This window comes from Dicentrarchus labrax, unplaced genomic scaffold (assembly GCF_905237075.1).
Source record: "Dicentrarchus labrax unplaced genomic scaffold, dlabrax2021, whole genome shotgun sequence".
Lineage (NCBI taxonomy): Eukaryota > Metazoa > Chordata > Actinopteri > Moronidae > Dicentrarchus > Dicentrarchus labrax.
The window spans coordinates 28,609,380-28,626,703 of record NW_026136720.1 but is presented as its reverse complement, the minus strand read 5'-3'; the positions used below and the strand labels follow the sequence as shown (position 1 = coordinate 28,626,703).

General features: G+C 41.3%; 1 protein-coding gene across 2 annotated transcripts in view; it reads left to right on the top strand.

The window, feature by feature from the left end:
• Positions 1 to 1,114: 1,114 nt before the first annotated feature.
• The window catches only part of wwp2 (WW domain containing E3 ubiquitin protein ligase 2), a 57,769-nt gene continuing 41,559 nt past the window's right edge, over positions 1,115 to 17,324 (top strand). For both annotated transcript variants that reach the window (XM_051383172.1, XM_051383171.1), the window contains exons 1-5: positions 1,115 to 1,185; positions 2,442 to 2,523; positions 8,120 to 8,276; positions 8,733 to 8,854; positions 10,379 to 10,516. In XM_051383172.1, coding sequence (XP_051239132.1) covers positions 2,454 to 2,523; positions 8,120 to 8,276; positions 8,733 to 8,854; positions 10,379 to 10,516 — 487 coding nt within the window. In that variant the 5' untranslated portion in view covers positions 1,115 to 1,185; positions 2,442 to 2,453. The remainder of the gene's footprint in view (positions 1,186 to 2,441; positions 2,524 to 8,119; positions 8,277 to 8,732; positions 8,855 to 10,378; positions 10,517 to 17,324) is intronic.

The window sequence follows — 17,324 nt, the reverse complement described above, 5'->3', positions numbered from 1 at the left end:
AGGGGTGGCAAAAAGTGTGTGTCTCAGGTTTGCAGTTATTCCCAGTGTATGCACTTCCAACACTGTTTAATGACCCCAGTCTGCACAAATATTTAAATACACTAGGCAAAAATAACATTTATACCACATGCAAAAAAGATTTTTTGCCCTAAACTGCATGCCATTTGCAAAAAGTGGGCATGTCTACAAAGGGAAGACTTGTGGGTGCCCATAGAACCCACTTTTTATGTCAGAGGTCAAAGGATCCCTTTGAAAATGGCCATGCCAGTTTCTCCATTGCAAAATGTTTTGTCTGACTTTGGAGCGTTGTTTAGATCCCTTCCCAACATGCTAGCTTCACTCTAGCTTTAACCAGAAACAGAACCTACTACAGCCTCTGAAAGACAAAGAGTCAAAGAGCTGAGAATAATGGGTGGCACTTGGGGTGGTCAGATTTCAGGGGTGGGCAGTGCTACCCCAGGCCCAAAATGTTACTCCACAAACCAACGGGTGACATCATGATAGGTTCAGAACCAAACAACGCACAGACGTGGCGAACATAGTGGGGCATTTAGTAGCTATAGAGAGCCAGATATTTGTCTCAGAAGATGGAACTAAATATTGGACTTACATTCACCAGGTGGACACAAAAACAACTCCAAATGAATGACAATGTATAGGCAACATGTTGGTCATAATAACTTTATAAGGTGATTATAGTAGATCAATGCTGCACTTTCAGCCTGTTCTGCTGCCCTCAAGTGGCCAGAAATGACGTAGAAAATAAATTAGTGCAGCTTTAAAGTCCAAATTGTGATGAAGACTGAGCTCACACATGGGTTGAATTAATCATTACATTTAATTCATTTGAACTTCGGAGCTCACTTATATACATTTGCTATAGTGTCTTGGAATCTTTGGAATGATATTTTAGTTTACTGTTTTAAGACATATTTTTATTCTGTGTTTCATTCCTAGCTTTATATTTGCTGAATAATACTGGAATTACGTTTGCTGTATATTCTATTTGATCTGCATGGAAAGTGAAGTGGAACTTTAATTTGAAATAGATGGCTGATGTTTACCATTATTTATGACCCACAATCCTTTGTGCAATAAGAAACAACCTCCCTGGATCACGTGGTATTATCACTGAGGCGGAAATGAAAGTTCACTAGCGACAGCAGCGGAGCACAGCTGAAAAAGGTACGGGAAGACTACATTTACGGCTCATTTCTTAGTGTTTCAGTAGATGTAGCGTGTTCTGACGTTGACCACGTAACTAACGATGCTGATTTACTTGTTGTCAGGTGAGCAGAACAGATTTTATCGGCATGTCCTTTTATTAAATCCCCATACGAAGCTCGCTCGCTAACAGTTAGCTTCTTATAGGTCAAGCTAGCCAGTATTGGCTATATCGGACCGGACGTGTCGCGACTAGCCCTTCAAAACAAACGTCAAAGAACAGACACGATGCTGGAAAAACAAGTCTTGTTGTTGTATATAACATTGTGGAGAGATGCACAATGCTAGTTTCTTCCTGTAAAAAATTCCCTCAAAAGGTAGTTTGTGTATTCTGCTTATGTGCGTTGCATTATCATAACACTTTGAGCTTTAGTTTGAAAAAGCTGACCGGAAGTGAATGTTTTTCTAGCCTCGCTTGACAGTGATGCATAGAAATGCCTTGATCATCTTCCGTGTTTGTGTTTGGTGCGCAGCAGCCAAGGGTATTTAAATACGGCGACAATGAAATCTGTTTAGTAGGGACAGTTAAATCTCCATTAGTCTACATTACGTTTAGCCGCTATCCGCTGAGTAGCTGATCTAACTAACTCTGTGTAGCACGGCCAGCTTGTTTTCACAAGGTTGGCGGAAGATGCTGTGCGCTTTTGTTGTTATTGCCTCGATCCGTTTGTCTGCAGCCCGGAGCCAGACCTCAGGTGGTCATTAGGTTAATAATACAACACTTAATAGATCGCTTTTGTAATGGCCAGGTCACATCTGGCCATGTATCAGTGGGTTTTTGTCTGGTCTCAGGCTGCCAACAGCAGTCACCTTGGTGCTCCAGCAAGTAACGTTACACTGATAAGAGGATGAGGATCCCCTTCACAGACCTGTTTTAGGGTTGGGATCTCTTCTTGATATACAAAGTGCAGATCAATATAAGGGTAGCTGGAGTTCACTATTACTGCGCATTGTCCTTGCACATGCAGTTGCCTTTGCATTCAGTCCAGCAGGCTACATCTCTGACTTTGCTCAAGGTGATGTTGACAGGGTCTGATGAAAGTCTTGGCACTCACTGTGTCTGATGGGGGGGGGCACATATCTGCCTGTATTGAAATGTATTTCCACATGTATGCCACGCTGCTAAGTATACCTGAAATATACGTTAGGTGTTTTTTGTATGGGTTGTTCTAATGTTGCAATGGAATGACAATATGTTGTAATACTGTGTGTTTCAGAGCTGTGAGGTCATGGCAGCTGCCAGTGTGAGCAGACCTGGCGGTGCCCAGACCACTGAGAAGTCTCAGTTGATCTTGAAAGGTAATTATCTGGGTTTTTGTCATCTCACTGACCAACACAAGCAGAAACATGTGTGTTCTTTATGTCAGAAATTCTCCCCAACTGAGTAACTGTTTCTAACGCCTGCACATTAGGCAGCATGATGTCCTCTGGATTTCATAACAGGAAAATATCCTCTCTGTAGGAACTTAGGGATCCTCTTTTTTCTCAAGCTTCCTTTTTGAAAATAATGGGTCAACATGACTTGTCAATCGTTATCGATGGTCAGAAGGCCATTTCTGTAACTTCTCTCCCATTGTTCATTCAGCGAACCTGCTGATCAGACCTCGCTCAGATGGGGTTTGCAGCAATTTCGTACCATTTCTCTGATAAATCAGGGAGTGTCAGATAAATGTCTATTTTCTGTAATTTGACTGTCGATTGTTTTTGTGTGACTTGTGGCAATCGCTGTGTTGTGTTGTGCAAACACCCCCAAATCTGGACTGTAACACAGTACAGTAGATCTTTGGCCGATTCTTCTTTCACAGTGGAAGCCTTGATGACATAACCTGGTTTGTTATGCATAAGCATCTGGTGCTTAAGTCGTCTTTGGAAATAGTTTGGAAGGGCAGGCGCTTTTAAAAAATACTAAGCAGGTGATTGGCTGAACCATCTGTCTTATCACCGTCTATCGTGGGCAGACTTCCACCAATCAGATCAACAAACAATATAACGTAGTCAAATTCTTACTGAAGAGAGAAAACATCTTTTCCATGGAGAATGGCTTTTAGTGCCGTGCTCTTCTTTCAAAGAAGAAATAATCTCCAGGTCTGATAGAACTGATGCTAGCAGCATCTACGCTAACTTCTTTAGCAGCCGCTGTTGTTGTTGTTGTTGTTGAGCAGACAACATTTTTCATTTTTCACACACACATAGCGTTAAACCACGCCTGTAGCTCATGCTGTAGCTGCCAGCGGTTCCTCAAAGGACGCCGATTGGTCCGAACCACTGTGGGTTGGACACATAGCTTGAAGCCTGACAAAATGGATTCTGATGTGAGTCCAGCTGCCTCGCAAGCTCATTGCTAACTGAGTTTCACTGCTCAGATCAGATTTCTTTTATTTTTTCTTGGACTGTTCAGTTTTATTAGTGTTTTCATTAACTAATACCAGCCCAAACAAGTCTCCATTTTGAACCGAACTGTGTGCCGTGTGCCATTGGCACAGATGTGACCTCCATCTCACAGTGGATTCACAGTGACTAAAGTTATCACATATGATGGGATACTGCGGCTTAAATAACTCACATAAAATATACAATATGAACCTGCTCATTGTGTTGTCATATGATCCCGTCAGGGCCACTTGTTTATATTTTAAAGACTCTTTACATTACAGCGGCCTTGCAGCTTCATTCTTCTGTGGCCTTCTGTAACCTTCTTTCTTCTAATGCTTTCTTTTATGTCACTTCTAGTTTTTCTTGTATTGAAACATCATTCTAAATAAATTATGCAGCCTAATACCTCTCTGTCTGTCTAGCAGCTGAGCACCTCCATCGCAGCTGTCGCCTGCACAGATGACTGACAAATGTTGTATTGGATTAATGGAAAATTCACAGTATTTCTGATGAATTTTAGCAGTAAAGGTAAAATGTCAGATCTTTTTTCTGACACATCAGGGTCACTTACAGTGTGAGGGAGAATAACATAGATTTGACCCTAACCCTAACCCTAACCCTGATAATAGGATAATGCACTTAAAAAGTACTGCGTCAGTGTGCATGTCTTTGTAGGAGAGCACACAATGTAGATTTGCATTTTAACCTAAATGTTCTGTGCAGATGTTCTAGTCGGTGGTTAAACTGATACCAGGGTTGTCTCATTGAAGTGAACAGTAAGTCAAAAACTAGCAAGTCAACAACTTTGTTAACACAGCCAAACATGAAACTAGTGCATAAAGTCCATATGATCCAAACATCCACTGCAAGTTGATATACGGCAAACTTGTTAGAGCAGTTGCTTCTTTACACATCCTGCAGTTACAGAGCAGCACTGTCATTCACGTGGAGTCCTGTTTATGGCCTCCTGACCAATGTAAGTGCAGTATTCACTTTTTAGCTCTGTTTTTGTTCTCCATCAACCCCTTAGGGAAAAATCTGGTTCTTTAGCCACTAAATGCTCCACTGTGTTCACCAGCCAGTGTCTAACTGTGTCTGTCTGCTGCTGGGTGCTGAGCCGGTAGTGTACATTGGCTTTTTAGAGCTTTTTCTCTTCTCTTGGGTGTTTTTCATGCACTGCCACTGCCACAATGGTTGTATAATGGGGCATCCCACTGTGCATGCAGTACCCTAGTATTCTCAGCAGTTATTAGAATGAGTACAATGTTCTTATAATGGCTAGAAATCGCCACATCTATTAAAATTTAATGTATATCAGATGATTTTTTAATGGTGTAATACCACTCAAGTTAATTGTCATGAAGAAGCACTAGAGCTACTTTGATGCTTTTTGTATATGTCTCACCAAAGCTTTGATTTGCTATAAAAAGGCCACAAATGGGACCATGGTCTTTCTTTTTGTCTCTCTTTTCTACACTACAAGTCTTATTTCACTCAATCACGGTTCCATGTCATTCACTGTTGATCATTTGAGCCCTGACTCACCTCCTTATTTACTTCACTATCGATCTGCTCCCACCCACGTCTACCTTTCCTTCCCCCCTCCCCTCCTGCTCGCACTGTCGAAATCTACTTTTGATTCCTCCATTTCTGGCACTCTTCCACCTCTCCCCGTCGCTTCCTTCTCCTCTTCAGAGAGCCAGGGATGAGTCATATTTTTTTATTGTACCAGATGTTAATGACTTCAGACTAATCATCAACCTGATGTCTCATCTGTGATAGGAAAGGGAACAGACAGACAGCAGCCCCTTTCTCTCTCATCACTTATTCATCCTGGGAAACACTTGACAGGCTTTGTGTGTGTTCTTTAGTTTTGCTATCCAGGAGTGATTCAGGACGAACAAATCGGCTCTCATATGACTGACACATGCTGTAACAGGATTCTATGAAGGCCTACAAGAATTCAAAGCCACTAAGCCTGTCTGAGCCCAGCTGTGGACTTTTACCACAGTCACAGAGCTTTCAGTAATACTGACATTCAGTGAAATATCATGAAATGTGCAGAGGTGTATTCAGAAAGGGAAGAGAGTTTCATCAATTCTCTGTAAGAAGTTTCATGAAGTGCGGCAGTTGTACAGCTCATTCCAGGCATTTATTTCATTAGATTGTTATAGTTGAACTGGTGAGGAAACTGAATCACAGCAAAAGTATTTTTTAGGCTGCAGAATCACTTTGTATTGTGAAAGTCCTTGAACGGACATGGAACGTTCCACCAGACCTGCTGTGTCCACGCACTGGTCTCTGGAATGTTTTGAGCATTCATTGTGACCATTTTCTGGTTTCCCTAGACCCCCAATGTCTTGAAAATGAAAAGTAGTAGGTTTTTCTTTCTTCCACTAGAGGGCGATGTTTATGTTGGTCTGTTTGCTTGCCCTTCCGCAAACAGAAGTTGGGTCCCAAATCCAGCTTGCTTGTAGTGAGTTCACACAGGATAGGTGACAGGGTTATGGCAGTGCACAAAGGAAATGGACACAGCTGGAAAAACGTACAGCTAATTGTAAATGGTAGTAAAGCAGATTCAGGAACACCTCAACAAAGACAACGCTTACATTTTTTGCACTTTGATTGATGTCTGAATTGCCCAACTGGGGATTAACAAAGTGGTATTTTACCATTGTGCCATGAAGTAGAAGGGTTTATAAAAAAGAGAACTTTGTGCTTTGACTTTACAATTACTATATAAGGCTGTGATAACAGTAAGTGATAATGTGTCAGATTCCCTTTAGTATCATACACAGTAATTAGCTGAGCCCTGTACCTACCATGACGTCAGAGGTAGATAGTTGTCACGGACATGTCCAGAAAAATAACAGCACTTCCTGCTTTGTAGATTTTAAACATTTTTTGGACTCTGCAGTAGGTAACTTTTATAAAAATAACTTTTTTGTCGTATCTTTCTCAGAGATTTTTATAAAAAGTAATTACAGCAATTTTAATAGATGTTACTAAATATTAGTTAAAATAGGATGGTAGAGGATACGTAGGACGTGATTACAACTGTGTAAAACCATAAAATGTTCTGTAAACATGAACAACATGGAAACAGATGACTTCTGTCCAAAACAAAGGTATAAAACAGGGTTGCAGTATTTGCCCAACCCTGTTCATATGTCTCAATCAATTGACTGAACTGGATCATTTAGACAGACGGGGTTAGACTAGACAACATTTTGTTTTTAAAGCACATTTCATTGCAAGTAAGCCTAATGTAATTTAGGCCTGTGTATTGACAAGAATCTGGTAATACAATATGTATCACAATACAGAGGTTGCTGTTCAATATATTTTGATACTGTTAGCGAGGCAATATATTGCAATTTAAAAAAACCAAAAAAAAAAAACGAACAGTGGGATCCACTTTTGTATTTATCACAGTTCCTGTAACATCCAACATCAAAGCCCTCAGTGTGTTTATAACACTGGTATGTAGAGGTTGGGGGTTTAAACACAAAAGCCCATAGTGTTTTTTAGAATCAATATTATAGAATCAAAGCTGACAGTCAGACAGGCTCACAAATACATTGACTGGTCACAATACTGAGAACAGAATGCAGTTTGCTTTTGAAGGAGGGTACAGTTGTGACAGATCTCAGGTCATCAGGTAGTTTGTTCCAGAAGAGCTGACTAACCAAAAGCACCATCATCAGAATCTTGTTTTAGGTACAGTTAGACGACTACCTCCTCGTAACCCCGAGAGGTCAGACCGAACTGTTGTCAGTGAGCTGGTCACGAGTGCTTCAAAGACCAACATGTACAATTTTGGTATTCCACTGTGAGCCAATTAAGCTGTTTGTGTGGACACGTGAGGATGCTGGCTGCCTTGTTTTGGATGATCTGCTTTGTGTTTCCACTGTTAGATACTCAAATTACAGGCCTTCTGTTTGCACGTCCTCATTTTAGGGGCCCCGTCTCACTGGTTGGCACAGAGGCGGACAGTGTATTATTTAAAAAGAAATTGTCGGGTGCCCGGTTAGCTCAGTGGGTAGAGCTGGCGACCCATGTACCGAGGCTGAGTCCTTGCTGCAGCGGCCCAGGGTTTGAATCCGACCTGCAGCCCATTGCTGCGTGTCATCCCCTCTCTCTGCCCCCCTTTCCTGTCTATCTTCAGCTGTCTTTATCATAAAGGCAATAAAAAGACCCCAAAAATTATAATAAAAAAAAAAAAGAAATTGTCTACGGGCTGTTGTTGATATGAATGCTAAACCTTTGAGCTTAAACACACCCACATGAAATAGAAATACATTTCCCTACAGTGGTTGGACTGTCACACAGTGTGCATCCCAGTTCAGTTCCACTCTCTTCCATGTGATGCTGTGCAACCCTAACTTTGTTTTTATCCTTTCCAATAGATTACAAAAAGAGCACATTTTAACTCCCTCCTAATTCTAACATATTCCTTTATAACTCTGTGTGTGTGTGTGTGTGTGTGTGTGTGCGTGTGCGTGTGTGCGTGTGTGTTCAGTGGTTTCAGCGAAGCCTCAGTCTCCCAAGCTGCCAAACCGTCACTCTCGGCTCAGCTCCTTCGTCGAGGTGACTGCTGACGGCCTGACCAGTGAAACCAAAAAAACAGGCAAACGCAGCGGACACCTGGAGCTACAGTGGAATGAAGACCTCACCCTGTGAGAACACCGTTACTCTCACACACTCACCGACTTTCTCACTTTTATACAATCCTGTGTTTTATTGTCTGTGAACTTGTTCAAACAGTTATATAGAACATAAAAATCCCTTGCATGCATCCTAAGGAGAGAGTCCCAAATACCAACATTCCACTCTAAATATTGGCTGACATTAAATTGAAGTTCAGCTAGTTCTGCTGTAAAAATGTATTCTGTTAAAAGTAAAACTCAGCTCATTTAAAATGTTTCCAGAGGTAAAAAACACTTACATGCATACATAGACATTGTTACAGTAGCAGTAGGCACAATACAGGACTCTGTTGTGTTAATTAGCATTTAGTGCATTTTTCCATGCTATTATATTAGATAAATGTACTCATATGCAGAATTTGTTTATTTTGAATGATGTGTGGTAACAGGCCTCGGTTGATAATGTGTTTGTATTGTTTTTCACAGTAACGTGACGCCTCAGAGTCGTCTGGATCTGAAGCTGTGGAGCTGCCACACCCTGAGGAAGGAGCTACTGGGCAGCGCCACCATCGACCTGCTGGACACACTGCGCACACACGATGGCAAGAGTAAGGTCACACACAGAAAAATATGTCAAACATGTTATGATATACAGCTCCACAGTGTTTTTACAAGGTAGACTGTAACTTACAAGCAGTGTATTAACAAATACACATGTGAATTTACAGCGTGCATGCAGGAAATGTATTTCATAAGCAGAATTAGAAAAGAAAGAAAAGATGGGAGACATAAGGGGGGGGACGCAGAGGAGACCAAGAGTCCACTGTGTGGCTGAACCTGAGCCTGCTTCTCTCCAAATGAGACAGTCATAAACTGAATATTAACTTTCTCTCTTACTGCTTATAAGCAATAATGTTGAATTGTAGGACAGTTCCAAAAGTATGAAAGTGATTTCTTTTCACCAGCAGGGATCATATTAGTTAGAGTAATGAAACGCCCGATAATATTCTTCAGGAGAATTTGAGCTTCAGTACATTTATCTGACTCATTCAGTTTCCCGCTGAAATTCTAATGTTTCTTTAAAAGTGGAGAACTTGTAGACATCAAAACAAAACAAATTTTGCTTTTCTGAGTGAGTGCCAGCGCTGACCTACCGGAAGCTGTCTATTCCTGTGTTGGAGGAGAATAAGCAATCTCACGTCCATTGCTTAAAGACTAGATTTCCCATCACAAGCCACCCACCTTAAAAGGTGGAGCTTACTGGAATTTCATTTTTTCATTCATTTTACTTTTGATATCAGTGTCACTACAACATGAGTGAGTATCAGTACTGATACTGAAACTATATTTTACCTGAATAAATTACAGTTTTAATATTTCAATCTGGCCTTGTCTGAGCATAGACTAGGTTTAATCGGACCAAGCATTCAGTGCCACGTTTCAGCTCTGACAGTTCTTCTAGGGTTCAGTGTAAATTGTTTTTATCTATAAGGGGTTATCAAATCACAACAAAGACTCAAGTTTTTTGGTAACTTGCCTTGTTTTATCCATCTTGCTCTCAAACTTGCTCTCAAACTTGCAGCAAACTGTGCTAACATAGTTGAAGTTTTACCCACAACCTCTAACCCCACTCAACTCAGATGCATTTAACTTGACCTGGGAAATTGGGCAATCCCTATTGTTGTGCCCTGTTTTCTGTACTTGGTGTTCTGGAATAATTTAGTCAATAGTCAATGGGACAGTTTTCACTTCTTGACACAGAAGTGGCATGTCTGCTTCTGAAACCACCATGAAACCGTAACCTACTATAAAGTAAAGGGCGACAGCATTATTCATAAAGATAAAGTTACTCAGCTCCGTTGGCTACCTTTTGCTAATCTAAAACCTCTTGTGGTCGCAAAAGTCTCAGCAGGGTGGCCCTCCGCTGTTACCACTGTGGAAGATAATACACTGTGGGTTCACACCGTTTCCTCGCAATAACAGAGGATGTCCCATTTCCTCCCTTCCATCTCTTTTCACCCTCAACCTTCCCACCATGTTTGTCCTCTACTTTCTCAACCACTCATCCTCTCTCTCTCTCTCTCTCTCTCTCTCTCTCCCTCCCCTCCCGTCATCCCACCTCCCCCCTCTAGTGGAGAACGTCCAGCTGAGTCTGGTGCTGCAGACGGAGAACAAAGGCTCGGTTGTAGCGGGAGGCGAGCTGAACGTCTGTCTGGACGGCATGGTTGTTGATCTGGGCTCACTGCCCAATGGCAGCACAGCAGCAGACAGTGAGTCCCGCCTTTACCACACACACACACACACACACACACACACATGAAGGTAATAGCACAGAAACACACCTAGAAAAGCATTCACACCAAGGCATGTGCACATACATATGTCATGTGAAAAACATTCAGAGTGGTGATTTTCATGTTTTATGGGGTAAAAAAACTCTATGAAATAAAGTGAAATTATACCTTTAGGTCGAGATATCTATCTATCTATCTATCTATCTATCTATCTATCTATCTATCTATTTATTTAAGATGGAACAAAAATAATGCAAATGGAGCTGGTAAACATTATGTCAGCCACAATTTCAACACAAAAACACGAGAGGGCTGAAAACAGCACTGCAACATTCTCAGAGAAAAAAAATTGAATTAAAGTTTTTATGTAACCCATAACAAATAAATAAAAGAACTCTAGAACCTTTGGGATTAGTTTTCTGAAAAGGCATTGTGGAAATACAAGGTTTTCACTCATCGGTGCAGATATATTAAACTGAATATGCACACTCTGTTTTCCCACAGCAACCCAGACAGCTTATTAGTACAGAATACACCACAATATTAAAGCATTTCTCCTCCTCTCACTCTTTCCCTTCCTGTCTCTCTTAAGTGTTCCTTAATATTGCCAACAACCACATAAACACACATACACATACACACATGCGCATGCATTAGTTTATACAGTAGGATGCGTGTGTGTCTCTCCACCCTGGTAATTAGTGTTTTCCCCACTTGGAAAAAGCCAGAGGTTTTACATTGTGCAAATGGCAACTTTCTGAATTCACTTCTTAACCACATGGCTTTGAATTAATAGTGTTTGCGCCCAAAAACATTTGGGTCTATGTTATAGTTAAATGAGGGTTTGGTGTATTGTTTATGTGGTGACGGAATTGTCAGAATAGTATTGTAATCACTTGGAGTTTAATTTTCTATCATTTATAATGTTATACTGATTTGATACATAGATGAGATTAATATACCCCAAATATGGCCCAAACAGTGTTCACCTCACACACGATGTGCTTTAAGGAATTTATTATATCTAACTGATTAATATAATACTGGTTGCAGATGAGACTCACATAATTCCAATATAGCATTTGAGCTACAGAATGTTTTATATTATTATTTTGAGATATCTTTTAGTCTGAATGCTGTTTAATGACATGCAAGAGAAAACACTGGATTCTGTATATAAGCTGTTCTTCAGGTATGTGCTGTGAAACTCATATCCAGTTCTTATGTTATTGTAGACTATGCACCACTTAAACCTAATGACTAGGTGGCCTTAGAGAGAGATTTATACTTGCATCTTTTAAATTAGTGTCCAGTTGAACAACAATAATACAGTGATGATGATATGGTTTCATCTTCACAAAAAGAAACCATATCCATCCACCTTTTGTACGAGCAACACGCATCATCAGTGGGAACACAGAGTTCTGTTGGCTCGGAACACGGTCCGGCTGTCGAGTGTTGATCCAGGATATTGATGGAGCGGGTCTCTGTAAAGATGTGGGCACAACAGTCTCAGATTTTCCCTGTTTGGCTAGCTTGAGTCCCATTTCGTCCAAAATCGGACATTAGCCAGGAGCAGCCTTACGTCCAAGCTGGGCCAGCATGGCTCCTATCCGGCTCTGTTCCCTCTCTTCCTGGAGCAACAGCACCCGCTGTGTTGGAGCTGGTCCCACCCGGTCGATCTGGCTGGGTGGATTGCCGTCAAGGTCCGCTGCTCTTGAATTCAAACCCCTCTCGTTCTCCGTTTCTGAAGGTAATACGTGTTTCAGTCAATAAAGCCAAAAAACTGGTTTGAAGGAACTAGCCTTCCAGTCGCAGCATCTGAATGCGCCACTGTTGTCATAGTCAAAATCTTCTGACTCTATTTGATTTGAACAATTTGGCTCAGCTCCTTAAAATCTACCCAATCAGACATCATTCAATTATGTTCCGCAACAAAGCTGAAAAAAAAAAAAAATAATATATATATATATATATATATATATATATATATATATATATATATACATACAAAAACAGTGGGTACGGAAAGTATTCAGATCCCCTTTAAATTTTTCACTCTTTGTTTCATTGCAGCCATTTGCTAAAATCAAAAAGTTTGTCTTATTTCTCATTAATGTACACTCAGCACCCCATCTTGACAAAAAAAATAAAATGTAGAAATTTTTGCAAATTTATTAAAAAAGAAAAACTGAAATATCACATGGTCATAAGTATTCAGACCCTTTGCTCAGTATTGAGTAGAAGCACCCTTTTGAGCTACTACAGCCATGAGTCTTCTTGGGAATGATGCAACAAGTTTTTCACACCTGGATTTGGGGATCCTCTGCCGTTTTTCCTTGCAGATCCTCTCCAGTTCTGTCAGGTTGGATGGTGAACGTTGGTGGACAGCCATTTTCAGATCTCTCCAGAGATGCTCAATTGGGTTTAGGTCAGGGCTCTGGCTAGGCCAGTCAAGAATGGTCACAGAGTTGTTCCGAAGCCACTCCTTTTTATTGTTATTTTAGCTGTGTGCTTAGGGTTCTTGTCTTGTTGGAAGGTGAACCTTCGGCCCAGTCTGAGGTCCTGAGCACTCTGGAAGAGGTTTTCTTCCAGGATATCTCTGTACTTGGCCGCATTCATCTTTCCTTCAATTGCAACCAGTCGTCCTGTCCCTGCAGCTGAAAAACATCCCCATAGCCTGATGCTGCCACCACCATGTTTAACTGTTGGGATTGTATTGGGCAGGTGATGAGCAGTGCCTGGGTTTCTCCACACATACCGCTTAGAATTAACGCCAAAAAGTTCAATCTTGGTCTCATCAGACCAGAGAATCTTATTTCTCATAGTCTGGGAGTCCTTCATGTGTTTTTTGGCAAACTCTATGCGGGCTTTCATATGTCTTGCACTGAGGAGAGGCTTCCGTCGGGCCACTCTGCCATAAAGCCCCGACTGGTGCAGGGCTGCAGTGATAGTTGACTTTGTGGAACTTTCTCCCATCTCCCTACTGCATCTCTGGAGCTCAGCCACAGTGATCTTTGGGTTCTTCTACCTCTCTCACCAAGGCTCTTCTCCCACGATTGCTCAGTTTGGCTGGACGGCCAGGTCTAGTAAGAGTTCTGGTCGTCCCAAACTTCTTCCATTTAAGGATTATGGAGGCCACTGTGCTCTTAGGAACCTTGAGTGCTGCAGAAATTCTTTTGTAACCTTGGCCAGATCTGTGTCTTGCCACAATTCTGTCTCTGAGCTCCTTGGGCAGTTCCTTCGACCTCATGATTCTCATTTGCTCTGACATGCACTGTGAGCTGTAAGGTCTTATATAGACAGGTGTGTGCCTTTCCTAATCAAGTCCAATCAGTTTAATTAAACACAGCTAGACTCCAATGAAGGAGCAGGACCATCTCAAGGAGGATCAGAAGAAATGGACAGCATGTGAGTTAAATATGAGTGTCACAGCAAAGGGTCTGAATACTTATGACCATGTGATATTTCAGTTTTTCTTTTTTAATAAATTTGCAAAGATTTCTACATTTCTGTTTTTTTCTGTCAAGATGGGGTGCTGAGTGTACATTAATGAGAAATAAAATGAACTTTTTTGATTTTAGCAAATGGCTGCAATGGAACAAAGAGTGAACATTTTAAAGGGGTCTGAATACTTTCCGTACCCACTGTATATATATATAAAATATTGCAAGTTTTGTAAGAGCTACCGGCTGCTGCATCTACAATTTCCCAGAGTCCAAAGTGACGTTTTCAGATTGCTTACAACCTTACATGTGAAAAGCTGTAACCAGCTGCTTAAAAAATGACAGAAACGATTATGCATTTCAAAATAGTTGGCAACAAACCTTCTTTCAATCAACTAACCGATTAATGAACTAATTACTGCAGCTCTAATAAATACACATCAGGGGTTTCAGCTATTATGGGATGCCTGGAAGATCAGAGGATGGTGAAGGCTCAGTTTTCCTTTTTCAGTAACACAAAGCGATCTTGAGTACACAAGTCTATGCACCAATCCAATATCATGTAATGTATTAGCCCCAAACAATGTTTTTAAGGATGGCGAAGTCATGACCTACCCTACTGTGACTCTGATTGGCGTACCCTGATGTTCTTACCGTAACCCTAACCAATCTCACCCCTCATGCCTAAACCTACCCAACCCGAACCAACGGGCAACAAGGACTAATCAATCTGAGTCAGAATAGGCGTCATGTGCGCTGTGCTGCCACTGGGCACTGGCGACTAATTTAGGGCAGTGAAGAAGAGTTTGTTCCCGGTAGTGTAATGCTATATGAAAAACAGTGGCCAATATACTGTGATTGATTTTGGTATCAGAAATCGGGCTGTGATACCTTGTGAAGAATGTGACTCAGTCCTCTCAAATCTTCCCTTTCATTGACTTCCTTCAGCAAAAGATGAATAACTTTTGCTGTGTTATTGTCTGAACAGAACCACTATACTTCCTTGTGTTGTGGCATCAGCTGTGAAGCCCTTTCACGTCTGTAAGTGATCCAGAAAGCACCAGCTAGGCTCTTGTCAAACTCGACACATTTCCTTTTACTGGCCTCATGTCACCCTGGCAACAGTGCTCTCTGCATGTTCCCCCTCTGCAGTGTGTCTGATCTCTGCTGTGCCTCATGGCTCTTCTCATTAGGAATGATTGCACTTTTGCTATTTTAACCCCTAGACAGTGCAACACAGTTCCTTTTTAAAATGTGAAGTCAGCAAAACACGTTTTTTTTTTTTAATAACGGTCCCATGGAGTGAAACTGGGATATCTGATTATTCTGAATATAGTAATATGATTTTTCTGTACTGTTCAAATCTTTTGCTGGTATGTTATTTGTTTATGTAAAGCCCTGACAAGAAAACATTTCATTGATTCTGGTGACCCCTGTGGACAAAAGCGGTAATGTTTCTACCACCTTGTTTCATCGATTTTGAAGGGGAATCTGACTGACTCCGACCCAGCGGCAAGCGTTATGTCCAGTGTGTAACATTTAGGAGGATCTATTCTATGCCTATATTCATAGGTATGTTTTCATTAGTGTATAATCACTGTTGCATTTTCGTTACCTTAGAATGAGCCGAGGGAGCAGGTCCTCTTCTATGGCGTCCGCAATGTTGAACTGCCATGTTTTGGACAAACTGGATAAATCAAACACTGGCTGCAGATAGTCATGTTTTTGAGGCAAACAGCAACTACAGTAGTGTTGGGTCGGTCGCGAACGATCCGGCTGTAAGAGCCGGCTCTTTGAAGTGAACGATGGGAGCCGGCTCCTGATTGGGAGCCAGATCCGGATTTTTTTCCCCGTTTTTTTTCTGTTAAAGCCGCGTGATTTGTCAAGATGTGTGGCGGCGTCTGTGTATCTACACTCAGCAGGAGGGGCGAGGGAGGGGTTACAGACACACAAGTCATAGTGAGCATGTGAACAGGTGGGAGGGAGACATGAGAGAGCGAGAGAACTTGCTACATAGACAGAGACTACACACTGGAAAGCAGAGCATGTGAGCGGAGCGGACCGGGTGAAAATTTCCACTCCTCGCTCACAGACCTGTAAATTTGCGCTGCTCGTCAGCGCCGCCTGGTTCTGCGCATTCTCCGCTCCACTCCATCATAAATTTTATCCCGCTCCACTCGCTCACCACTCTGCTAAAAAAAAAAAACCTGCATCGTACAACCCTCACCTGCAATCTTCTATTCACAAATAAAACATGAGCTTGGCTGTTTTTTCCCAGGCTACGTATTTTCATTTCATTTAAAAAATACTCACCACAACCCAACTCAACTAAGACATAAGGGTAATGTTTCGTTTTTAAGCAGACAAAAACAGTGAGACCACAAGTTATTAATTTAAATAGATTCCAAAACGACTCTTTACTGACTGCAACAATGTCGCCGCATTCTTTTTCTTGTTCCACATTATCCCCATCTGTTACTTTTACAGGAATAGTACTCTTGTACGACTTCTCAGTTTCTTTTCTGAAGTACACATTAAACTCCATAGTTTTGAAAGAAAAAAGTGAGGGTGTGCGCGCAGGTGCAAAGATGCGTTGGGTGGGGCATGAGCGACCGGAGCAAAATTGGAGCAAGAGATAAGGCTCCGCTCCACCTTTTAAAAAAAAAAAAAAATTGCCGCTCCTCGCTCAACACAAAATCCTTCCGCTCCCCGCTCCGCTCATATGCTCTGCTGGAAAGGTGAGGAAAATGAGTGACAGGAAACGTAGTAAAGTTTGGACATATATGTATATATATGTGATGGACAGTTCAAAGGCAGAGTGTAGACTGTGTAAACTTGAAAATGTAATATCGAGCAGCTTTTTGTCTAATTGAGATGGATCTTTGTTTTTGTATTTTATAATTTATTTTTGTAGCACTGTGTTCCATGTTGAGTATATTAATAAATCCATATAAATAATAAACATTTGATATAATGCATGTATTTACAATAGATATTCATTTTATACATAATTTGGTAATAAATTAATTTAAGCAACAAAAAATCTGAGGAGCCACCTGGGAGCCGAAAGTGCCGACTCTTTTTAGTGAGCCGAGCCAAAGGAACCGGTTCTCTAAAAAGAGCCGGAATTCCCATCACTAAACTACACCGCTGGATGCCACAAAATCCTACACACTGGACCTTTAAGAATATCTATATAGAAATAGCTTCTCACTGATGGTCTTGTTTGCTTATGTAGGTCATATAGAGGTGTTGGTATTAAATTAAGACGGTTTCATAACCACTGGAATAGTGGAAGACAACAGCCCTCAACTATTCATCTCAACCAGTTTGCGAAT